At 42.5% G+C, this 27,059-nt stretch overlaps 1 protein-coding gene across 1 annotated transcript in view; it reads right to left on the bottom strand.

Annotated features, from left to right (window-relative positions):
• Window positions 1-27,059, bottom strand: part of LOC126259601 (lachesin-like) — a 530,351-nt gene that overhangs the window by 12,724 nt on the left and 490,568 nt on the right. Inside the window, exon 8 of the mRNA XM_049956510.1 lies at window positions 21,361-21,438. Coding sequence (XP_049812467.1) covers window positions 21,361-21,438 — 78 coding nt within the window. The remainder of the gene's footprint in view (window positions 1-21,360; window positions 21,439-27,059) is intronic.

The following is a 27,059-nucleotide window of genomic DNA, read 5'->3' as shown; positions in this document are numbered from 1 at the left end:
GGAAATGATGTTTATGTTGATCTCTATTCCTATTTTCTGTATAGGTTCCGGAACTCTCGGAAACGAGGTGATGCAAGACTATTTTTGATGCGTGTATTATTCACTTAATATTGTCTGTTCGGCAATGAATTGCAGACAATATTCACTGAATAATATACCTTGACCAGGAACGATGGGTTTACCTATGAGCTAAGGCTGTCGCACCTAATATGCGGCTTCAGACCGCGAAACTGGTGGTTTATCAGTTAAACAACAAGAGTTTTATCAGTTGTCAGCGGAACTCTTGCAAGTGACGGAATTTTCGATTAATTATGTGACAACTGATTATTATCTTTAATCAAATTTTTAATGTGTTTAACTCGCAAGTAAGTTAAATAAACTCTGAGGCCTACTATAATTTTCAGTTATTATCCTCGTGGAGGAAACCTTTTTAATGGATAAGGAGGGTTCTTATATTTTAACCAGGCTTTTAACATATTTAGTATAGAACGTGATTGAAGGACGACGGATGTTATAATTTTAAACTGCTCTCCTACTGGATGAAACCATTTTAGTGTGCAAGTAGGAGAACGTCAGGCATTTATTTAGCAATAAGTTTCAATATACCAGGTGTCAGTGTCGGCCGAGGAAACAGAGAGCCAACATGGCGTGTTTAGCTTTATGCAGGCTTTCTCTGAATATTCCACGAGGAGAGGACCACACTGCCCAGTACCTCAGCCAGAACACCCCTTGGAAGAACGAGGGCACCATTTGTCTCGAAATACTGCCATGTATTTCTCCTTATTCCGTCATGACCGTTACAAGAAACAAGTTATTTCTTCCGTTGCTGCGTATTACCTCCGCTTGCTCAAGACACTGAACACCCTATTAAATCAAAAATAAGAAATAGAAGGGAATTTAAAAGTTACAAAGAGTAAGGGATGCTCTATATACCCTACTCTGACAAAGGGGAGCCGAAAGCAGTGGAAAATGTCACGTCCCCGCTACCGCTCTATACATGGGTCGAGCTCAGTAAGCACGTGCACTCTGTTCCAGCTATGACCTTCTCTACTTGCGGGTGAGCAACTGCTTTCGCGTTCATTCAATCTGGACAGCAGAGAATAGCCCACAATTTCTAGTACAAGCGGCTGCTCTCTAGCCAAACCTTCGTCCTTTTTTAAGTTTTCGATTTTCTTATGAAATTGATTAAAAATGCGTGGAAGCTACAAAATAAGGATAACACTCTTTTTCTTATGACTACGGTGGCCTCAGTTTTCATGTCGGCAACTTTCGTACCACTAATCGATACCTCACAACCGACTGCTACTGTCCTTTCTTTACCAGAAAGACGCTTTACAGTCACCTGTCTTTTATGGAACACCAACTTAATCGATTTAAATAAATGAATTTCCACATAGTAATTGAACCAATGTAAGACATTTCCCTAAGTTCTACTTTTATTAGTCTTAGGTACTAGGTGATTTAGACTTAGCGGTTGATAATGGAAGCAACACCAGAAAAATCAAGACTCGTTCATAGGATAAGTCGCCCTTAAAAAACCAGTCGACAGTGTCAAATGGTGCAAGATGTTTGAAATTCTGAGAAGAGTATGGGTAAGCTATAGGGAAAAACGGGTCATATACAGTATGTACAAGAACCAAGATGGAATAATAATACTGGAAGATAAAGAACAAAGTGCTAGGATTAAAAAGGGCGTAAGACAAATGTGTTGTCTTTTGCCCCTTCCGTACATCTACGTGATTACTCTGCTATACACAATTAAGTGCCTGGCAGAGGGTTCATGAACCACTTTCAAGCTGTCTCTTTACCGTTCCACTCTAGAACGGCGCACGAGAAACGCTAGAATTTAAATTTTTCTGTACGAGCCCTAATTTATTTTATCCTGATGATCATTTCTCCCTATGTAGGTGGGGGCCAACAGAACGTGATTGAAATTTCATGAGAATATCCCGTCGCAACGAAAAACTCAATTGTTTTAATGATTGTCACTCCAATTCACGTATCATGTCTGTGACACTATCTCTCCTATTTCGCGATAAAACAAAACGAGCTGCCCTTCTTTGAAATTTTTCAATATCATCCGTCAGTCCCAGCTGACGCGGATCCCACACAGCACAGCAATACTCCAGAATAGGGCGGACAAGCGTGGTGTAAGCTGTCTCTTTAGTTGTGGTCCGCCAATGAATCGCAGTCTTTGATTTTTCTCTACCCACAACATTATTTATGTGGTCGTTCCAGTTTAGGTTATTTGTAATTCTAATCGCTTAGTATTTAGTTGAATTTACAGCCTTTAGATTTGTGTAACTTATCGCGTAATCGAAATTTAGCAGATTTCTTCCAGTGCCCATGTGAATAACTTCACACTTTTCTTTATTCAGGGTCAATTGCCACTTTTCGCACCACACAGGTATCGTATCTAATTCATTTTTCAATTCGCTTTGGTCACCTGATGACTTAACAAGACGGAAAATGACAGCATCATCTGCAAATAATCTAAAAGGGCTACTCAGATTGTCTCCTATGGCGTTAATCTAGATCAGGACCAATAGAGGGCCTCTAACACTTCCTTGGGGAACGCCGGATAATACTTCTATTTTACTTGATGACTTTCCGTCTGTTACTACGAACTGTGACCTTTTTGACACGAAATCACGAATCCAGTCCCACAACAGAGGCGATATTCCATAGGCATATAGTTTTGTTAGAAGATGCTTGTGAGGAACGGTGTCGAAAGCCTTCTGGAAATCTAAAGATATGGAATCAATTTGACATCCGCTGTCGATAGCACTCATTACTTCATGAGTACAAAGAGTTAGTTGTGTTTCGCAGGAACGATGTTTCCTGAATCCGTCCTGACTATGTTTCAATGAATCGTTGTCTTCGAGGTGCTTCATAATGCTCGAATACAGTGTACGTTCCAAAACCGTACTGCAAATCGACGTTAGTGACATAGGCCTGTAATTCCTATTTCCCTTATTGGGTATTGGTGTGACTTGAGCAATTTTCCAGGTCTTTAGGTACAGATCTTTCTGTGAGTGAGTGGTTGTATATAACTGCTAAATATGGAGCGATTTTATCAGCATACTCTGAGAGGAACCTGACTGGTATACAATCTGGACCAGAGGCCTTGCCTTGATTAAGTGATTTAAGCTGCTTTGGGACACCGAGGATATCTACTTCTATGTTTCTCATCTTGGCAGTTGTTCTTGATTTGAATTCAGGTGTATTTACTTCGTCTTCTTTGGTGAAGGTATTGATTGCGTCTTGCTACTGGTGTGCTTTATATATGACCAGAATATCATTGGGTTTACTGCCAGATTCCGAGACATAGTCTCGCTTTGGAAATTATTAGAAGCATCTCAGATTGAAGCACACGTTATATTTCGAACTTCTGCAAAACTTTACCAATCTTGGGTATTTTGCGCTCTTTTAAATTTGGCATGCTTTTTTCGTTGCTTCTACAACAGCGATCTATCCGTTTTGTGTACCATCAGGGATCAGTATCACCTACCTTGACAATCTTGGGGATTTTGCGTTCTTTTAAATTTGGTATGCTTTTTCCGTTGCTTCTGCAACAGAGATTTGACCCGTTTTGTGTACCATTGGAGATATGTATCACCATTTATGTGGTATATATCTCTCAATTACCGTCGATACAGTCTCTTTCCACCTGTTTTCTACGCTTACGTGATCAGATCGGAAGGAGTGGGGACTATGCATCGAAGAAACAATGATGGAAAAAAAACGGGCTTATGAGAGGAATTCAGATTCAATGTTGAAGGATATCAATGACAGGATTCGTTGATGACATTGCTGTCTTCAGTAAAAGAGAAGAACGATTAGAGGATCTGTTGAACAGAATGAACAATCTAATGGGTACAGAATATGGACTGGGAGTAAACCGAAGGTAAACGAAAGTAATGCGAAGTAGTAGAAGTGAGAACAGTAAGAAATTTGACATCAGTATTGGTGATCATGAAGTAGATTAATTTACGGAAGTGTGCTGCCTAGACAGCAAAATAACCCATGACGGAAGAAACAAAGAGAATATAAAACGGAGACTAGCACTGGCAATAAGGACATTCCTGCCTAAGACAAGTCTAGTAGTATTAAACACAGTCCTTAATCTGGGGAATGACTTCCATGGTACAAGAGGCAGCTGTACAGGGTAAAAACTGTGAAGGAAGAAAGAGATTGGAATACATTCACCACATAATTGAGGGCGTAGGGTGGAAGTGCTACTTGGAGATGAAGAGTTTGGCACAGGAGAGGATCAAACCAGTCAGAAGACAAAATATTGGGAGACGCGAGAGGCGTTTGTTATAATAGTCGTGAATTCGTTTGCGTGGGTAAACGTCGGAGAAAATCAAGATGGCGTAGCCACTGAATTTGATTGATACGTCACTAGACTGTCAGCAACATAAAAGGCGATTTGAGATAGGAGTGGAATATCGCCAATAGCTCGTTTTCACGTTTCCGTAGATGATTTAAGAAAAGAAGAAACCTTCAGCGGCCATACTTACAAAAGTACGATAGAATAACGGGGAATCGAAAGCTGCGTCTCCCGGAAACGAGTCCAGAGTCTTAGCACCAAGTGAATTTCTTCAACGCACGCACTTATGGTATTTCCCAAATTTATTGTAGCCACTAGTGTGCTAAATACAGCATATAACTATGAATATATTCTGTCCACTTTTTTTTTTATTTTTTTCAGGATACTCCACCCAGCCCTTCAGAAATTGTTTCTCGCCTATGTGATCGATGATCCAGCGTTCTTCGCTCTGGCCTGCCGTCACTGAGTCTTTGCATGCGACCTTTAGGAGGCTTCTCCCGTCTTATGTAACACACTCGCTGCGGTCGCGTCGTGTGATTGATGGCCTCATTAAAGAGATTTATCGCAGATTCTCCTCTATATTGTTCACGTTAGTTGAAGCTATATTTTAGTTCAATCATATTGCTTTTGTTCCACTGGGCCCTTTTTCCTAGTACACAACGTCTGACAGAAATGAAACATGACTCTTCGTGGTACTAGGTATTAAAAAAAAAAAAAAGAAAGAAAGAAAAGAAAGAAAGGTCAAAGTCCAATGTCGAAATAAACTCTTGCAGTAATACGCCGTATAATGTAGCCTCCTAGTCTATCAGTCTGAGTTCTTTTATGGTAATGTGTACTTATTTCCAGAAGAGAAAGGTGCTGCACCTTCAAGGACAAGGTAATTTTATTGACAAGTGAGGTGACAGATAGTTCACATTGCAGGACTACATGATAACAAGTTCAGACCAAATGAAACATACGTGTCAAGTAAAGCACGTCCAAACAGTCCCATCAACACACGTTGTATACCCCTTCCTTTCCCCCACCCCTCCTCCCTTATGGCGGCAGCGCCGACGTGTATGGCTCTGAGCACTATGAGACTTAACTGCTGACGTCATCAGTCCCCTAGAACTTAGAACTACTCAAACCTAACTAACCTAAGGACATCACACACTTCCATGCCCGAGGCAGGATTCGAACCTGCGACCGTAGCGGTCGCACGGTTCCAGACTGTAGCGCCTACAACCGCTCGGCCATCCCGGCCGGCGCCGACGTGTATTCTCTCATACAAGCTATAATAGAGACGTTGAGTGGCATTTTCTCCAAAGCAATTTAAGCCTTTTGTTGCACTTCTGCAATGGTTCTAGAAGCCCCTGGAAAATGAGTAAATTCACTTTTGATGGTGTCCCGTATGTATTCAGCTGGTGAGAGATCTGGTGATCTTACTGGCCAGGGCCGTTATTGCACACTACGAAGAACACGTTGGGTCGAAACAGAAATATGTAGATGTTCATAGTCCTACCGGAGAAGCACATCAACTGCCTGTCGAAGGAATGGCAGTAGGATGGAGAAAACAGCCTTTGAAAAGGTAGTGTGCACTGGTCGCTTTACCTTGCACCGAATGTGACGGCGATTTATGACTGGAGACTCCCAGTACCATGAAGCCTGGGATGGGACCTGTGTGCTGTGGGCGAATTCACTTTGAAATAGGCAGCCCACCAAATATACACCATACCCGATTACGTCCATCATTCGTATAAGACAGAACCTGCTCTCATTACCGAAGACAACAGAGCGCAATTCTACCCCTCAGTCAGCTCTTTCACGACACCGGAGTAGCCATACTTCTCGTTGTTGTGGTGCCAGGAGTAGCCTGCCCAGGGACAGATGTAATCTCAGTTTTGCTGCAAGCAGGCGGCTACCAGTGGTCCCTGATGAAACAGCAGGTGCAACATGCGCACGGATTTCGTCGCTGGATGATGTTCGGTTGGCCACCGCTGCTATCACACACAATGCGCCGATCTCGATATGTATCTGTACTATGCAGACGTCCAGAGCCACAGAGAGATTCTTCTCAACATGTGCAGCAATCCGTCGATACCTCTGTATAGCTTCCTGCAGGCCTACAATGCGATGTCGTTCAAATGGTTGGAGCTGTTCAACAGGCAGTACGTACTCGTCTCTGACGCATGGTTGCACTCCAGAATTAAAATTGCAATCACTGTTCTCCTTTTAACACAGCATAGTTAGTGCATGCAGGGTCTAAACTGCACGTTAACAGACAAGCCTCCTGAAGCCATCTGATTGCCGAGGACCATGACAGAGGAATCACTAATATCACAACCGCTCGATTGCACATATGATACGCAGGTGCCGCTGAACACAGTCCCTAAGGGTGTTGAATTTCTGCCCGCAGTATGCAGGGCGATTTTTTTCACCGTGTACGAACTCTAGAGATTGATCGATAGGAGGATACGGAAAAAAGGTCGAATGAACTTATTTCCGGAAAGGAATTTTTCCACGCTAGATGCCATTTTATTTTCTTCAGGATACTCCACCCGGTCCTTCAGAAATTGTTTCTCACCTACGTGATCGATGATCCAGCTTTCTTAACTCTGTTAACTTCACTATGTGCATACATTGTTACAAAGACTGTGGTTTAATACGCTCTGTACCATGTAGCCACAGTCATAGTATGTGTTGAAAATGGTTTCCATGTGCCTCAATGCCGGCGGCTGTGGCCGAGTGGTTCTAGGCGCTTCAGTCAAGAACTGTGCGACAGCTACGGTCGCAGGATCGAATCCTGCCTAGGTCATGGATGTGTGTGATGTTCTTAGTTTAGTTAGGTTTAAGTAGTTCTAAGTTCTAGGGGACTGATGACCTGAGATGTTAAGTTCCATAGTGCTCAAAGCCATTTGAATTTTTTGTGCCTTAACCCGTGCGTGTAAGCGCCGTAGTATGTTCTGTCTCACACTTTCACATCGGCCATTTTGCAACCAAACAATGTCAAAGGCAGTGCCTCCACACGTGGAATTGACTCTGCGTACACTATACTTTTGAGATGGCCCCGTAATCAGAAATCGCACAGGTTGCGATCCGGTAAACTACCAGGCCATGCAACTGAACCTCCTCGTCCGATCCATTAACGAGGGAAGACACCATTGAGATATGTCCAGTCGTTAACGGCGAAGTGAGCTGGAGTATCATCATGTAGCAGCCACATAACCCTCCGAATCATCAATGGCACTTTTCCCAGCAGGGGAGAGAAAGTCACCCGCAAGAAAATCCGAGCGTTCCGGCCTGTTAGGTGGTGTGGGAGGAAGATTGATTCTAAGTACGGTCGCCAATTATCCCGGCCGACACATTCCAGCTGCACCGATGCTGATGGTTGTCTGTCACCATACCATGGAGGTCCTCCATACTATACCACGGATGACGGTTATGAAAGCTGAAGATACCAATCTCCACGTAAAGGTGGCCTCATCTGTGATGGATGACACAAATCCAGCAATCGTGGATGCCTGGTGAAGAAACCAATGACAAAACTGCTCACATTGTGGAAAGTAAGTCGCTAGTAAGCCCTGCATACGCTGTAAGTGATAAGGGTAGTAACAATTGTCATTGAGAATGTTCCACACGGTCGTCTGACTTATCTTCTTTTGGCGGGCCAACTGCCTGGTACTGACACGGCAGTCGCCTTCCACGGTCCTAATCACTTTTTCTCCAAGTATGGTTTGTGAACAATTCAGGTACGTCCTTCATGATTTCCTGCTTCCTGAAACAACACTGTCTCAGACAAACGGCGAAACACTTTTGCAAATATTGAACACTGTGGTTGTTGAAACCATGCGTACTGTAACTGTGGCCGCATGGAACAGCGCGTATTAAGCCACAGTCTCTGTAACGAAGTATGATTGAATAAATGGTCCTTAGCATAAAATCCGTACATTTCCGGACATTAGATCGTTTTGGTTCCATATCCTCTCATCGTTCAATCCCTATCGTTTGTACATGGTGGAAAAAATCACCCTGTATATACAATGAGGTGACAAAAATATGGGATACCTCCTAGTATCGTGTGGGAGCTCCTTTTAGCCCTAGCAGTGCAGCAGTTCGACGTGACATGGACTCAACAAGTCATTGGAAGTCCCTTGCAGAACTACTGAGCCAGGCCGCGTCTATAGCCATCATTAACTGCGAAAATGTTGCCCGTGCACGATTTTTGGCACGGACTGACCTCTAGGTTACGTTCTGTAAGTCTTCGATGGGATTCATGTCGGGCGATGTGAGTCCCCTAATCATTCGTTCGAATTGTCGAGAATAATCCAAAAATCAATCGCGTTAAGTTGTGGGCCAGTGACATGACACATTGTCACTATAAATATTACAGTGTTTTTGGGAATACGATGTCCATGAATGGCTAGACATGGTCTCCAGGTAACCGAACACAGGCATTTTCATAAGCAATGAAAGCTTCATTTGCACCAGAGGACCCCATCCATTTCACGTAAACACAGCCTACACCTTTATGGAGTCACCAACAGCTAATACGGTGCCTTGTTGATAACTTGGCACCATGGCTCCCTGGGGTCGGTGCCAACCTAGAACCCTGTCATCAGCTCTTACCATGTGAAATAGGCACTCATGTGACCAGGCCACGGTTTTCAAGTCGTCTAGGCCCCAACCGGAATGGTCACGATCCCGAGACGAACATTAGACATATCGTGTTGTTAGCGAAAGGCGCCCGCATTGGTCGTCTGCTGCCGTAGCCCATTAGCGCCGTATTTCACCACACTGTCCTAATAGATGACTTCGTCGTACGTCGATATCTGCGTTTATTTCATGCTGTGTTAGCTCTGACAACTCTACGGAAACGTTGCTGATCTCGGTCGTTAAGTGAAGGCCGTCGGTAACTACGTTGTCCGTGGTGAGAGGTAATGTCTGAAATTTGACACTCTGGATTTCGGAATACTGAGTTCCCTATCGATTTCCTAAATGGAATGTCCCATGCGTCTAGCTCCATCTACCATTCAACGTTCAAAGTCTGTGAATTCCCGTCGCGCGTCCATTATTACGTCGAAAAACATTTCACATGAATCACCCAAGTACAAATGACAGCTCCGCCATTGCACTGCCACTTTATACTTTGTGTACGCGATACTATCGCCATTTGCATATGTGCATGTCGCCATCGCATGACTTTAGTCAGAAAACAACAGCCACAAGGACTGTGCTAAGCGCTATTTACAGGGTGCCTCCAAAAATACCGACAAGCTCTACGGACGGGTTCGTTACACCAAAACAAGAAAGAAAATCTCTAGTAAACAACCGCTGTAGAAGGCATGCCATGAGAGCTATGAGCACTTGTTCGTCTTCTATACTGTGAAACAGATCTCTTTTACTCTTGTTTTCCACGTCTTGGGAGGATGTAGTATTAACGAATACAAGAAAAAGATTTCTAGTAAACATGGGCTCTAAAATGCATACATTGCTATGAACACTTGTTCAGTAGAAGAAATGTGTTTCGAACTAGCAAAAATGAACTGCTCATATCTCTTAAGGTATGTATTTGAGACTGCATGTTTACTGGACACGTTTATCTTGGTTTTGGTGTGTGCTAGCTGTTCCCAAAATATGGAAAGGAAAGTCCTACAATAGAAGAGGTCTTTTACACAGTATCGAAGATGAACAAGTGCTCATAGCTCTGAAAGTATGCATTTTAGAGCCCATATTTACCGAACTTTTTTTCTCGTTTTGATGTAAGGAACATGTCTCTTAACCTTGTCTGTATTTTTTTTTTTTTTTTTGCGAGGGTGTGGGGGTTTGGTAGGGACGCCCTATGCATTTTTCCTTGACCTTCTAACTGGTTTGATGTGGCATGTCACGAATTATTTTCCCATATTACCCTCTGCATATCAAATAAGCATTTGCAGCTAACGTCCTCCGTTATTTGTTGGATGTAATCTAGTCTCTGTCTTCTACTACAGCTTTTACCCTCTACGACTTCTTTACGTGCCGCGCAAGTTATTAGTTCCCTAAAACACGTCCTTTCATGCTGTACGTGTCCCTTGTCACTGTTTTATACATATTCGTTTCCTCCCAGATTTTCCCAAATTCCTATATTATCAGCCCACATAATTTTCAGTATATAAGGGTCAGTAAAAACAAAACGAGAGAGATGAAGAGAAGTGAGTATACTGTTTATTATTTCAAAAGTAATGGTCGTAACTGTTAATACATTTATCCCATCGTGAGACAAGACGGTCAGTGTCTTCATAGAAAAATGTTTGCGATTGCTTACAGATCTATGACTCTACCCAGCCATGCACCGCTACGTCCGGAACAAATCGATGGCCACTAATGTCTGCAGGGCTCAAAAATATGGAAATTGCGTGGAGAGAATCCGGGACTGTATGGAGGACGTGTAAGGGCCTCCCAGCAAAACGTCTGCACCATACTCGAAACTACCATCGCAACATGCGGGCCGGTGAACAGCAGAGAGGCACCATGCTACACATTTGAATAACTGAACTATCTCCTACTGAAGAACACGATGAAAGCATAGAACGTCAAAAAGGAATAAGAAAGGTGTGTAAGAATTACTACGACGGGCAAAAAGTGACGATCTTCTGAAGCCTTCTGGAAATGTTTATTAACTTCTCTGCATTACTACTTTTGCTAGAGCGTAGCATTAAAATTATTTTCCTCAAACTGGAAACGGCAAATGGAGCTTCGAACTCTTCGGTAGCGCAAGGAGAATAGTTCATAAAGTCTCGACTGGTTTTTTTTTTTTAGAATCTTATAAGTGTTTTTGTTATATTTCTGTTACAGTGTACTGAACATTTCGAAATTTTTCTTCATGCGCTTCCTGTTATTAAGGAATCGAAGTAGTGAGTGTCCAGTATTGCTGCAACTAGTGAAACATCTTTTCCAGTTTTGAAGTATTGTTTCAGAATTGTATTTCAGCAATCAGTGCAAGTGTGATACGTTTATCTGTCGAACTGCATGAAAAGTGAGACTAATTAGCTGTACATTTTGTTAGAGAAAATCTGTCTTCGACATCCCTTGAAGAGAATTACTATTTGTATAGCTACTATCTTCTCCTGAGTATTTGCTCAGCGATCCACTATCCGAATTTGCTTCTTCTATTATTGATATCGTCACCACTCCATTCTACAGACCAACCCTCCTTACTTCATTGTTTTTCGTGCTTTTTTCTTGACTATACGCTCTGTTGATTTCAAAAATTATTCGTAACTATCGAGTAACATTCCGCATCAGGATACTGTTGTGCGTATTAAAGTGGTCTGTATATTTACGAAAACCAATTTTACAGTTTGTAGTTTGCATTCTCCTCCTCATTCTGTATTTCTTTTGTCTTCTATCGCGACCCTTTAAAGTATTCTCAGACAAAGTCAGTGTCATTTCCTTCAGTACTCTTCGGAATTTCCATCATCAAGTATTCCTTTTCATGCGTTTAGAGACTTCGTAGTCTCTTTCTGCGTGGACGATTCATTTTCGGTTCCCCAGTTACACGCAAAACGAATAAATTGACGTACTTGGAGAAGTAATATTCTGCTTTACCATTCCTGATTCTTCGTCCAAATGTTTTAACGCCGCGTGCTGTGATGGTACATTTTCTTTTATTATTATTCCTTTTTATCTTGATCGACAGCTTTCAAAACACAGAATTAAGATAATTAGCTCATTGTCTATCATTTGACGCACTAGGAGTGTTTGTAATGCCAGTACATCAGAATACAAAACAAGTCTTCAGACTAACGATATGTGTGAATTGACTTCCATTTGCTACAGTTCCCTTCTGTTCCTTCGGCCAAGCGACTCCTGTCGTACATCGACCTCATATTTATGATGACAACTTCACCCAATAATAACATAAATGAGTTTCAGTTTCATCTTTACGTGTACTGCAAAGACTATCATTTCCCGTTGTACAACGAGATGTTTAGTTTGAATACTAACAGCTATCAAATAAAATTTAATTTTCGAATAAAAGCTTTTATTGGGAAGGAAGGACCATATACCTAAACACTGAAAAGAATAACCAAGAAAAGAGTATTAAAACGTGGAAAACACTAAGCGCTAATGACTTTTATAATAGTCGGTGACGTTTCAACTGGACACTACTAGAGCACATGTCTTTAAAATGAGAGGATAAGCACCTCAGTTCATGGAAGCTATAATACCTCTTTACGACAAAAAATTTTAGTTTATACACATTCGAAAATTTACAGAAACGGTTCGCAACGTTCGTGTCACTCTCTAATAAACATGTGGACGACTTTTCTGTTAGGCCTGTAAACCAAAAGATCATCTGCAGAAGTGCTTGGACAAAAATAAATATCAACACATGAAAACCTCCAGGTGTTATTGGGAGGACGAACTTCTATAAACTAAATAACTACATGTAATTTAAAGGAAACCTTTCTGGTAGTTAATTCTTTATGTAAAATGTAGAGCTTGTATAGTGCATGCATGGCGTGAGCTGATGCTAATGCCGCAATTAATGCAATCTCTTGCAAGTATTCTCTGTTGGGGACCCTCACGTTTCACTTCCCGTCCCTATTGACATATTTGCGTGAGAATAATGAAGTTGTACAATACTCCGTCCGGCTGTCGTGAGTAAGGAATAACTGATGATTAATTGCCGATTACTGAATACCATATTTTACACAAGTGTCGATCCCATGTAATTTCAGTCACCGATTTCTTCGCCGCTGGAGATAAACTATATACATATGTGATGTGTTGGGATATAGGTACAATTATTGTGATTGTTTTATCTTAATACTTAGCCATTTCAGCGTGTTAGCTTTTCTCTGAGTCTAACAGTCTTCCCGAAAAAACATTAAATGATTTACTACTTGATGTATTCTGCGCCACGAAATGGATTACGCCTGTCAGCATAGTCTGCCCATTTTTCATCCACGTTTCCACACTTTAATACCTGACCTGCCGACCAGGGGGAAATAGACATTAATGATCTGTTTGTGGCACGCCCACTTCGAGGTACTACTCAATGTAAACACATACTACCCATAATAGCTATAATTATTAGCCTGCAAATTAAGTAAATACTCATGTAATGTTGATCAGTACACTGTCCTCAAATATAAGTAGAAATATCTGCACTTGTACCCCTAACATCGTATATCTAATGTGAACCCAAACTCTTCTGACAAACCTCCAGAGGTGGTAGTATGGAACAAAATCTGAAAAACTGCTAGTGGACATGAGTTCTAAAGCGCATACCTTAAGAGCTATGAGCACTTCTTCACTTCGCTACTCTGAAACAAGTGGTGCTCGTAGTTGTTAAGGTATGAATTACAATGCCCATGTGCATTAGTCGTTTTTCTAGTTTTGGTTGGTACCTCCTCTGGAAGTTTTTCGCTACAGTTCGGATTCACCCTGTGTACAGGTTGATTCAGATGCCTGTACCTGTGGGCCTCATGCAACCCACAACGTCTTCAAACATCACGTGTGAGATTTCCATATTCTCTCTCCCGCTACGCACAATCTATTAGTCCTACAGAAAAAAATGACCAGAGCCTTTTTGTAGGCAACGTAATTTAGTTACATTTTGTACTTCGATACGTTTTAGAGTTATACAAGGAAAACGCATTTAAGGCCACTTTTGTAGGTTTCTCTTGAATAACTCGAAAACGTAGAGAAAACGTATCTCAGTGCAAAATTTAGACGTATCAAATTTTTCTGTAGGAAAAATAGTTTACAAGTAGCGAGAAAGGGAGTAAGAAACTTGTGCGTGTGGTGTTTGGTGTTGCGGGTGCGTAATACCCAAGCCAATATACACATGGTGACTATGCCGGATACAAGACAGTGACAACATGACAGTCGCACAGCTTCTCTCATAACAAGTTTTCTAAATTTGCACAATAGGGTTTCTTGATAGCTGCGTCTTCTTTCTTCTAAGGATTCCATATAATTTCTCCAAACATTTCTCAAACAGTTTTTACCCTGTCGTATGGCTTACACCGACCTGTTACAGTCTCTGAACGCGATGTCTGTTGTCATGTATAGCTGACAGAGCTCCAAACACGGGAGCCCTAGAATAGATCCTAGTAGCTTATTGTATGCAAATTCCTTTACAGATGCACTGCATTTTGGTGAACCCCTCCAAAAATCTACATCTGTATCTAAATCTACATCTACATCTATCTACATCTACATGTCGATGAGCGTGTGGGAAAATCGAACACATACTGTATATCTTTACTGTATGATTAAATGATGATGGTGTCCTCTTGGGTAAAATATCCCGGAGGTAAAATAGTCCCCCATTCGGATCTCCGGGCGGGGACTACTCAAGAGGACGTAGTTATCAGGAGAAAGATAACTGGCGTTCTACGGATCGGAGCGTGGAATGTCAGATCCCTTAATCGGGCAGGTAGGTTAGAAAATTTAAAAAGGGAAATGGATAGGTTAAAGTTAGATATAGTGGGAATTAGTGAAGTTCGGTGGCAGGAGGAACAAGACTTTTGGTCAGGTGATTACAGGGCTACAAATACAAAATCAAATAGGGGTAATGCAGGAGTAGGTTTAATAATGAATAAAAAAATAGGAGTGCAGGTTAGCTACTACAAACAGCATAGTGAACGCATTATTGTGGCCAAGATAGACACGAAGCCCACGCCTACTACAGTAGTACAAGTTTATATGCCAACTAGCTCTGCAGATGATGAAGAAATTGATGAAATGTATGACGAGATAAAAGAAATTATTCAGATAGTGAAGGGAGACGAAAATTTAATAGTCATGGGTGACTGGAATTCGTCAGTAGGAAAAGGGAGAGAAGGAAACAGTAGGTGAATATGGATTGGGGGGAAGAAATGAAAGAGGAAGCCGCCTTGTAGAATTTTGCACAGAGCATAACTTAATCATAGCTAACACTTGGTTCAAGAATCATAAAAGAAGGTTGTATACCTGGAAGAATCCTGGAGATACTAAAAGGTATCAGATAGATTATATATTGGTAAGACAGAGATTTAGGAACCAGGTTTTAAATTGTAAGACATTTCCAGGGGTAGATGTGGATACTGACCACAATATATTGGTTATGAACTGCAGATTGAAACTGAAGAAACTGCAAAAAGGTGGGAATTTAAGGAGATGGGACCTGGATAAACTGAAAAAACCAGAGGTTGTAGAGAGTTTCAGGAAGAGCATAAGGGAACAATTGACAGGAATGGGGGAAAGAAATACAGTAGAAGAAGAATGGGTAGCTCTGAGGGATGAAGTAGTGAAGGCAGCAGACGATCAAGTAGGTAAAAAGACAAGGGCTAATAGAAATCCTTGGGTAACAGAAGAAATATTGAATTTAATTGATGAAAGGAGAAAATATAAAAATGCAGTAAATGAAGCAGGCAAAAAGGAATACAAACGTCTCAAAAATGAGATCGACAGGAAGTGCAAAATGGCTAAGCAGGGATGGCTAGAGGACAAATGTAAGGATGTAGAGGCTTGTCTCACTAGGGGTAAGATAGATACTGCCTACAGGAAAATTAAAGAGACCTTTGGAGAGAAGAGAACCACTTGTATGAATATCAAGAGCTCAGATGGCAACCCAGTTCTAAGCAAAGAAGGGAAGGCAGAAAGGTGGAAGGAGTATATAGAGGGTTTATACAAGTGCGATGTACTTGAGGACAATATTATGGAAACGGAAGAGGATGTAGATGAAGATAAAATGGGAGATGAGATACTGTGTGAAGAGTTTGACAGAGCACTGAAAGACCTGAGTCGAAACAAGTCCCCGGGAGTAGACAATATTCCATTAGAACTACTGATGGCCTTGGGAGAACCAGTCATGACAAAACTCTACCATCTGGTGAGCATGATGTATGAGACAGGCGAAATACCCACAGACTTCAAGAACAATATAATAATTCCAATCCCAAAGAAAGCAGGTGTTGACAGATGTGAAAATTACCGAACTATCAGTTTCATAAGTCACAGCTGCAAAATACTAACGCGAATTCTTTACAGACGAATGGAAAAACTGGTAGAGGCGGACCTCGGAGAAGATCAGTTTGGATTGCGTAGAAATGTTGGAACACGTGAGGCAATACTAACCTTACGACTTATCTTAGAAGAAAGATTAAGAAAAGGCAAACCTACGTTTCTAGCATTTGTAGACTTAGAGAAAGCTTTTGACAACGTTAACTGGAATACTCTCTTTCAAATTCTGAAGGCGGCAGGGGTAAAATACAGGGAGTGAGAGGCTATTTACAATTTGTACAGAAACCAGATGGCAGTTATAAGAGTCGAGGGGCATGAAAGGGAAGCAGTGGCTGGGAAACGAGTGAGACAGGGTTGTAGCCTCTCCCCGATGCTATTCAATCTGTATATTGAGCAAGCAGTAAAGGAAACAAAAGAAAAATTCGGAGTAGGTATTAAAATTCATGGAGAAGAAGTAAAAACTTTGAGGTTCGCCGATGACATTGTAATTCTGTCAGAGACAGCAAAGGACTTGGAAGAGCAGTTGAACGGAATGGACAGTGTCTTGAAAGGAGGGTATAAGATGAACATCAACAAAAGCAAAACGAGGATAATGGAATGTAGTCAAATTAAATCGGGTGATGCTGAGGAGATTTGATTAGGAAATGAGACACTTAAAGTAGTAAAGGAGTTTTGCTATTTAGGGAGTAGAATAACTGATGATGGTCGAAATAGAGAGGATATAAAATGTAGACTGGCAATGGCAAGGAAATCGTTTCTAAAGAAGAGAAATTTGTTAACATCGAGCATAGATTTAAGTGTCAGGAAGTCGTTTCTGAAAGTATTTGTATGGAGAGTAGCCATGTATGGAAGTGAAACATGGACGATAACCAGTTTACACAAGAAGAGAATAGAAGCTTTCAAAATGTGGTGCTACAGAAGAAAGCTGAAGATAAGGTGGGTAGATCACGTAACTAATGAGGAGGTATTGAATAGGATTGAGGAGAAGAGAAGTTTGTGGCACAACTTGACTAGAAGAAGAGATCGGTTGGTAGGACATGTTTTGAGGCATCAAGGGATCACAAATTTAGCATTGTAGGGCAGCGTGGAGGGTAAAAATCGCAGAGGGAGACCAAGAGATGAATACACTAAGCAGATTCAGAAGGATGTAGGTTGCAGTAGGTACTGGGAGATGAAGAAGCTTGCACAGGATAGATTAGCATGGAGAGCTGCATCAAACCAGTCTCAGGACTGAAGACAACAACAACAACAACTGTATATCTTTCCGTACTAGCTCCGATTTTATGTGACCATCCTATTATATATTACTTGTTGGTGTTAAAAAAAGAAAAAAGGTCTATGAAGCAGGACCTTGCCCATGTTACTGGCCTAGCTGCAGGTAGAGTGCAGTTTCCCTTCGCCACCGCACTACGAGGAGTTGATAGGTCAACCTATCGCCCTGTACATTTTTCACCTACAGGAAAGATCGCCGGTACTGATCTAACAAAAGGCTGAATGGGACTGGGGTCCTCCTAGAGGGACTGAAATCATAACAAATCCACACCCTTATCTGAGACTAAGCCTGGGACCTCTATGACTTTAGTCTAGTGCTGTATCTTTTAGTATACTGGACTGTTTTCTCATTACCATGGAGGGTTTAGCGTTTCGGCCTGGGACAGAGAAGGAGTTGAAATCAAACCGCTACAGATCTACAGTATCTGATTACAAGATTACTGACGAACATCTTGAGCATGCCACCTGTGGAGTTATATAGCAGTAATCTCATGGCAACCAGAGCGGCTAGTCGTGGCGAAACCGAGCCAATGAAATAAATATAAACTCAGTAATAGAATCCATCTACTCTCTTTCCAGTAGCGTTGTTACTGCGTCGATGTACATTTTGAAGTCACAGCTTCATCGTCACGACTGCCGTTGTCAAGTAAAGACCTTCATTACGATGTCTACCCGACAGAAACTCGAATCTGCGACTCAGGTCGACATTTTTGCGTATGACGTCATGACGAAGTAATTCCCACACGTTCTTCCCTGTTACAACAGTTTCCTACATGATGACTCCTCAGGGAAGTCATAACATGATGACTGCCCTCTAATGATGAAGCTATGACTTCAAAGTGTACATTGTCGTAGTAAAAATGCTGTCGAAAAGAGAGTAGATGGGTACAGTAGAGGGTGTCTAATGTGGAGTTGGCGTTTATTTCATTGTCCAAATAATGCAACACTTTCTTTAAAGCAGGTTATTTTTATTCAGAATTGCAATATACCTTATTATTCCCCACTATTTGGCTGCAAAATCCTGTTTTTCAACATAACGCCACGTTACTGTCTGGGCCTGCATACCTGCATCCTACTACTCTACTGGTTGATGTTGGACCCACGTCGTGCTACATCAATAACCTCCCCATCATCCGCGTACTGCTTCTCGCGGAATGCTTCCTTCATTGCGCCAGACAGATGGAAGTTGGAAGGTGCGAGATCTGGGCTGTACGATGGATGAGGAAGAACACTCCAATAAAGTTTTGTGAGTTCCTCTCGGGTGCGCAGACTTGTGTGAGGACTTGCGTTGTCATGCAGGAGAAGTTGGCTTGTATTTTTGTAGCGACGAACACTCTGAAGTCGTATCATCAGATTTGTGAGGATAGCACAATACGCTTCAGTTGATCGTGGCACTATGAGGGAGGACATTAAACAGAATAACCTCTTCAGAGTCTCAGAAGGCCGTCTCCATGACTTTACTGCCTGAGGGTGCGGCTCTGAACATTTTCTTCGGAGGCGAGGTGGTGTGGCACGACTCCACAGATTGCCGTTGTGTTTCTGGTTTGAACTGATAACCGCATGTTACATCTCCTGTGATGATGTTCGACAAAATGTTGTCACGATCAGCCACGTAATACGCAAGCAACTCTGCGCATATGGTCCTTCGTTGCTCTTTATGGACTTCTGTTTGGTGGCAAGGAGTCCAGCGGACGTGCCACAACTGATGGACAGTGTGTCAGCACTACCACCAGAGACGTCCAGTTATGCAGCGCGGTGTTTTCCTGTGTTCCGTCGATTATCTCGAATGAGAGTGTCCGCACGTTCCAACACTGCAAGTGTCCAAGCAGTGTGCGGCCGGCCAGCCGCCCGGCAGCAGATATGACAGGTTTGCGCTAGTTTGTTGCGATGAAGTCAGATGCCTCGCCAAACGACTCATAGTGCTTTGTTCACTGCCAGGTCTCTGTATCCCTTCTGCAAGTGCCTATGAGTATCTACAATGCTGTGGTTTCCAGCCAAAAGGAACTGAATGACAGCTCTACTTGGAACGCACCTCCTTTACAGACGCCATTTTGGAGGCTACGGACAGCACTGCCACCTATTGGAACTTAATGAAAGTATAGGGGCTGAGGCGGGAGTATTCCACGATGTCCCACAATTCAGCATGTTTTCAAAGGAAACTGGTCGGGAAAAAAAGTGTTGTAGAACTTATTGAGCACTCCTCGTAGGTATTGTCTTAAAAAAATGGCTCTGAGCACTATGGGACTTAACATCTGTGGTCATCAGTCCCCTAGAACTTAGAACTACTTAAACCTAACTAACCTAAGGACATCACATACATCCATGCCCGAGGCAGGATTCGAACCTGCGAACGTAGCAGTCGCGCGGTTCCGGACTGAGCGCCTAGAAGGTATTGTCTTAAATTGATCCACATTTACCGTGGGCTACCATTCATTACAATTGATTCCATCGCCTTCTCTGCATAAGGTAGAAACTTTTAACTATACGAATGGATATCTCTTGTTACACTTTGAAATTTTACCTGTGCAGCATTAACTACAACACGTGAGTCAACGATTTTTGCATCTTCCTTAATGGAAAGCGCCCTGGTAGAGCCTCTATCGTTTCCATAACAACATTCTGCTGTTCATGGTACGTCTTCTGACGTGACAGTGTTTGCCTATCGATATTACAACAACCTCGTTGGACAGTAGCCTGCTGCCACATCTTTGGTATGGCGCCTATACTTACCACGGCAACCAGTAGCTTCTAATTGGTTCTCCAACAGGCTCAGAGAGGGCAATCCATCTACTGTCTAAACGATTTTTATTTATCTCATATGTTTAATATTTTTACATATTTTATCTGACAAAAACTGTTGAACCAGCTAAGTTCAATGTGATTTTATTTTTCAATTTTGTTATTTTCTTTTAATTACGAAATTTTACCTTGGTATTTCACATTTACCACATAGTTTAGCAATGACATCATTCTGTCAAAAGTGGGCGGAGCCTCCAGTATATAAGTAAGACGTTCGCTGCTCTATCTAGCAGTGATTTACCACCAGAAGGAGGCTTCTGTTCATACAGCATTTTGGTAATTAATCGTTTTACAACTTTGCAGTTTTATACAATTTTTTTATGTATGTAGCCCTCTGTTCAGACTTTGTATTTGACTTGTAGGTCTGAAGACGAACACAGGCGTGGTAGAAACCAGTTAACAGAATAAATAAATTTGTGATCAAGATTAGTAATAACATTTATCACTGTCTGCTCCCACGATACATTCAAAAGTAAGAAACTTTTAACCTTGCACGATAATTAGAAAATAATTCAGTGTATTACGCACAGTATAACTTGGCACTTCTCTGGGGGTGAAGGAATCGGTATTAAGTCATATGATTCCCGGCCCGTAAGTGTCTTGTCCATTGGTTGCTAACATTGGTCACTAAACAATACAACAAACCGTACCATTATAGTAGGTACTATGAATGCAATGTTAATTTCACTGAGTTGCCTGCCCTGTGAGAAGAGAGCAGGTCCTATTGTTTCAGCTCGTAATAGCCAATAAACTAGGCGGTGATCGCATACTTAAGCTCCCAGCGTCCACTGACAATGACGTAGTTATATTGTGCGCACATTAGACAACTAGGAGAGGAAAACAGCGTCGATGAATAATCCTGCCACATGAAATAGACGGTGAGTCATTATTGTATCCGGAGTCTATGAAAGCGTCAGAAAAGTACACAACGCCCTGGGTTACAGTAGGGGCCAGGGCAAGAGGGGATTCAGGAAGCAACTCACCCCTTCGCTCGGCTGCTCGCTGTTCACCAGCCCTGCGACCGTTACCTGCACCCTCAATGTCCGGTGGTGGCTCCTGTCCTGAAACAGAAGGAGACAGTTCTCTGTACTTGCGTCCCATCTTACTAACGTTATACACAATCTAAAGTTACCAAGGGACGTGGGCACAAATAAAACATACCGTGATGAGGAACAGAATTACGGATTGAAGGACGCAGCAATTGTCGTATCACGTTGTAAGAGGTCCATAACTAAGGAATTTATTGTTAGCACACTCGAGCAGATGTAACTTCGATGGATTGCTCACGCGCTGCCTGCGATATGTATGCTGCAATAGAATCGCAGACACGAGAGCAGTGTCGGCAGCAGTAGTAGTAATAGCTCACAGTCGGACGGTTGGGTCAGGTCGCTTTTAGAGAGCAGTTGTCGAGTTGAATAGCTCACAGAGAGCACTTGTGTCCTGTGTGGAATTACTAAGGCCGGTCGTGGAGAACGATGGAAGCAAAAATTATTATTTTGATTCTTGAGTTTCTCCCGGCGTACTTGATAATCAAAATATCCACGGGTGTGCTGCCGGTCTATAGTGTCCAACGGGCACAATATTTCGGCGATCATACATGTCGCCATCATCAGGTGAACTGACGGACTGAGCTCCTGTGAACGTGCCGGCACGGAAATCCGTACGCTATGGCTGCTCAGAGGGAACTGGGTTCGGTCGCGGCGGCGGACGATTTAAATACCCTCCGCCCGCGGCGCGCTCACTTCGCCGTCCGCGCCCCGCGCCACGGTCGCGCGGTGGAACAGATTGCGACGGCGTCTGAGATGACGTCGGTGTGATGGCCCTGTCCGCCGTCGTCGTCACAACTATACGTTTGCTCGATTTACTCTTGATTAACCCAATTGCTGGTTCCCAAGCCTTGCTAAGATTATAGCCACAGTCACGGTTTATGAGGTCGATCAGGCTGCATGCAAGAGAAAATTACCATCTGATGAAGAAAATTTTCGTATTTACAACGGATGAAATGTGGCACCCGGTACATCTATCACGGAGCCGGCCGGGGTGGCCGAGCGGTTCTAGGCGCTACAGTCTGGAACCGCGCGTCCGCTGCGGTCGCAGGTTCGAATCCTGCCTCGGGCATGGATGTGTGTGATGTTCTTAGGTTAGTTAGGTTTAAGTAGTTCTAAGTTCTAAGAGACTGATGACTTCAGAAGTTAAGTCCCATAGTGCTCAGAGCCAACATCTATCACGGCACCTCACCGTCTTACAGGACAGCTTTTTCGCTTTTTCGTCTTTGGAGCATCACCTGCGACCAGCTTTGCGAGAGAAGCGGCGACGCTTTCTGCGCAACCTACCCATCATTTTGCACGACAATGCGCGGGCACATACAGCGCAAGCTGTGGCTGCTCTGCTCGGTCGATGGGGCTGGGAAGGTCTGTACCAGCCACCGTAATCCATACTGAAGTCCTTGTGACTTTTATCTGATTCCGAAGATGAAGGAACCACTTCGTGGAAACCGCTTCAGTATTGTTCCAGAGAGTCGACAGGCAGTAGACCGCTCCATTCGCACCATCAACAGAACAGGCTCTGCTAACGGTATACTACGTCTTTCACATCACTGGCAACAGGTTCTACACAACGGTGGTAACTACTTTGAAGGACTGTAACAGGTACAAACGTGTAACTCTTTTGTATCGGTTGTGAATAAGTAGTTGCCACTATTTAAGTTTCAACCCTCGTATTATAGGTGACTCGACGATGATTCGGGAGTGCAGCCAGTCATTGGTTACTGCTACGGACGATGTTTTTCCTACGCTTGTGCCAGATGTCAGGCAAATTCTCGTTGATGTAGTAGCCAATGACCGGCTGCTCTCACGAATTCAGGAATGGGGCAAACTTTTTGAGAATCACAATTTTAGTTCAGCTCACAGGAGGTGCTCACAAGGGAAACTCCCCATCGAACCCCACTCAGATTTAGTGGTAGGATGGGTCTATTGATAGTGCGTCAAAAATTGAACACGGAACAAGCATGAAAACAGAATGGAGGTGTATTGAACTATAAAAACAGAAGCAAAATAGAAACAATGAACCGTCCCAGATGTACAATAACGACTGCATTTAAATAGCAACGCCGTTGCAGCTATGTACACACGCTGTTGGATTGCGAAGGAGGAGGTCTGTGTTAAAATCTCCCTCGTGCCTCTCTTTTTGAGGAAATTATGAACTGTCTGCCCGGCCATTGACGTGTCTGTTCGCTGTGTTCAAATTTGTGCCTGTGTCGTGATATAACGTCCGCTTCCAAGAGCGATCTGTAAGGAAGGGACCTCCAGACGTACGTATCTCCTACTTGTTCTACACAAGTATCACATGTTATGACTCTTGCGCTTGGTTTTGGATGTTTTGATTCTTTAATTCCTTTGTTGTAACACAGTTCACATCCATTTATTTGTTGTTTTAATTTCTTTAAGAGGTCCATGTGGCATCTCGCCTGCTCTCAGTTTTCATCACATTTACTCGTGGCCGGCCCGAGTGGCCGTGCGGTTCTAGGCGCTGCAGTCTGGAACCGACCGACCGCTACGGTCGCAGGTTCGAATCCTGCCTCGGGCATGGATGTGTGTGATGTCCTTAGGTTAGTTAGGTTTAATTAGTTCTAAGTTCTAGGCGACTGATGACCTCAGAAGTTAAGTCGCATAGCGCTCAGAGCCATTTACTGGCGACGGAAGTATGTCCTTAACACATGACTCATATTCTATTAGCTATGTATAGTATGAAAATTGCCAGGTCTACAGAAGGAGAAAAGATACGTCAATGAGCGGATGGACAGTTCATAAGTTTGTTGAAAAGAAAGAAATCGGGACGAGGGAGATTTGAACACGCAGCTCCCGCGTCGCAGTCCGACACCGTGCCACACAACCAAGATGCGCTGCACTAAAAACTTGCTCGATGTTGCATATCTTGAGCTTGGAACGTTGACTGGTACTACTTTGCTCCTTTTTCACTGTTCAGTACACCGTCTTCTTGTTTTCATGCTTGATCTTCGTTCAGTTTTCGACGGGCTGTCCACTGTACCATTTTTCCACTAATTACCACTAAGTCTGTGAGGGGTGCGATGGGGAGTTTCCGTACTCATAAACAGTTTGAAAAGTTTGTAATTGTGTTGCAGATTACGGTGTGCTGTGTTTGCTCGTTTTCTATCATTAATACTGTCAGATGTTCATGGCCATCTCTTGTTTGGTTTTTGGAAACCAAACGAAGAATACGTTTGGAAAATCATCTCGGGCGGGCCGCTTGAATTGGCGAGCGCAACGACCTGATGGGATACCTTCAAAGCTAATTAACTCGGAAATTTTTTCCTTAACAATGATTTCTCAGTGCAATCTAACCTGCAGCACCCTTACACGTTCTTCAGGCTGTTTCTGACGGCCTTGAACGTGTACTAAATACGCGGCCGGAAATTAACTGCCTAATTTATCCGTACTGGACCTAACGGTCAAGATCGTCATCATCGGAAAATGCAGCCCTAGTTGGAGATAAGGCACATCCTTAATACTAATTCATATTAAGTTACAAACGCTTACAGTAACAGAACGCCTGCTTAACTAGTAGTGTGAATGCATCTTTCTCTTTTGGAGCGAAACTGAACGTCAGTTTTTCATAGCAGAGCAAAATAGCTTCTTCGCACCATAGCCTGGAGAAATAAAGTCTCTACTCCTTGGAGAGAATATGACGTATCTTCCGCAAGTAGTCGCGACAAACGACCGGAAGAATCTAACAAGCTCCTCCAGAAGGTATCTCATACGAGGAAATTTCAGCCTCTATCGTAGAGGCGTTCGTGACGAGACTTTCCTTGTATAATGAGCCGAAGCGATATTTCAGTGTTAAAAGATCATTTATACGCAGATACGTGAATTATCATCAATATGCCATACGATATGTCTGCCACAAATTGTGCTGTAGGAATTGTCGAAGATCTGCAACACACAGGTGTTAGCATTTCTACTTCTCCACGTTTTTATTTCCAGTCTAGATATTGTCTTAAAAATTTACAAAATCTTTATGTTTATCGAACCGTCAAAGAACCCGTAAGTAAATCTGAATTTCTACAAAAAATTATTAGCGCAAAGTTTTGCCGAATGTGCGGTGTCTCTATGGCACGTAAACTTAAACCTATACATAAGTGACAAGAATGGTCATGACTGGTGTTCCACTCCTCTTTTCTATTTACAACCTAGTGAGCTGATGTTCTAGTGATGACTATCAGCGAAATATTCCCTAACGGCTAATGTTAATCATTAGGACGTAGAGGTTTGGATATTTGTGTATATTTTACAATATTCCTTTGTGTCCATAATAAAAAAGTCTCGGATTCATAATCATGTTAAAATGTTGTAGCACCCGGATAGTACTTCCTATAACGCAGTAGATTTTCCTACCTATTTGTACCAGTAAAATAACACTAACTCGTCCTATCTTAGGTCGGGAACTACATTTATTACTTTGATTCATTGGAAAGCCCTTCATTTACATCTTCATTTGACCTGTAACATGTTGGGATTGACGCGTGTGACGTTACAATGTATGTTGCAAAGTGTCCTTTGACATGGTCTGAGGATGTCTACTCGTCGGTGATATTGAACCTACATTGAACTGATGCTTCCTGAACTCCTGATAAAGGGTTCAGCAGTGCAGTATGACAAAATAATTGATAGGCCTTTCTCATGGAACACGTTCGAATTCTTTAAAATTACGTGATAGATTTGGATTTTCCTTATCCTATGTGCACCATTCCATTTCTTAAATTGTACTTTTTTTCAACTGAGGATATGTTCGGAACTGCGTGTCAACTCCTCAAATGTAATAATATTCTCCGACAAAGCATTTTCGCAAGAAGAAGCCACGTACCGATATGAACTTCAACAGATTTGTTTTTCTTTCATCGGATGATGTCTCAGCCGTTCCCTCTTTCTCTGCTGTCACAGTACTCTAGATCAGCGGAGGTGAATGATAATGGAACCTCCGATTTACTCGCCATTTAACTTCATCTACTAAACACCCATACTGCAGTGAAATGTTTGCATATCCTTCTCCGCCCCCTCGACTCCACCCAATAGCCCTCTCCGCTTGCTCACGCCACACTCCTATTCCTCTGCGACACAATAACTCCTTCCGTAGTAAAGAAGGTATAGGGAGAGAGCGTATTGCTCCGAACTGGCCGGGTAACCGGGTTCGCTGACAAACTCATCACCAGATATAACTTTTCATTTGCAAGGAAGAATATTTTCCACGAAGAACATCAAATTATTTTTTACAGAATTCTGTGCCATCTGTTATCGTAACTCGATTTTTTTTCTAAATAGTGTGGGCTCACTATCATAACGTTTGTTTTCTGCCACTTTACTCACAGATGATTTGGCAGGGGGGTGGGGGGGGGGTGACTTAATGTACCGGCTCTTCTCTGTCTGATTCACCTGCTGGAGTACACATCCTCCACATTATTAAATGTATACAGATTTGTTTAATCATAATTATTTTGAGTACACAGCGTCCCTATTATTAAATGTATACACATTTCCATAATCATAATCATTTTATTGTGACCTTACATTTCAGACAAGAGTCCATAGTTTGTAATTACTATCATATATACATTTACGAAGAGACATAAAACGCGTGGCTGTGTCCAATGGTTACTACCAGTATACAG

The sequence above is a fragment of the Schistocerca nitens genome, chromosome 5, assembly GCF_023898315.1.
Source record: "Schistocerca nitens isolate TAMUIC-IGC-003100 chromosome 5, iqSchNite1.1, whole genome shotgun sequence".
Classification (NCBI taxonomy): Eukaryota; Metazoa; Arthropoda; class Insecta; order Orthoptera; family Acrididae; genus Schistocerca; species Schistocerca nitens.
This window is presented reverse-complemented; position numbering and strand designations above follow the sequence as displayed.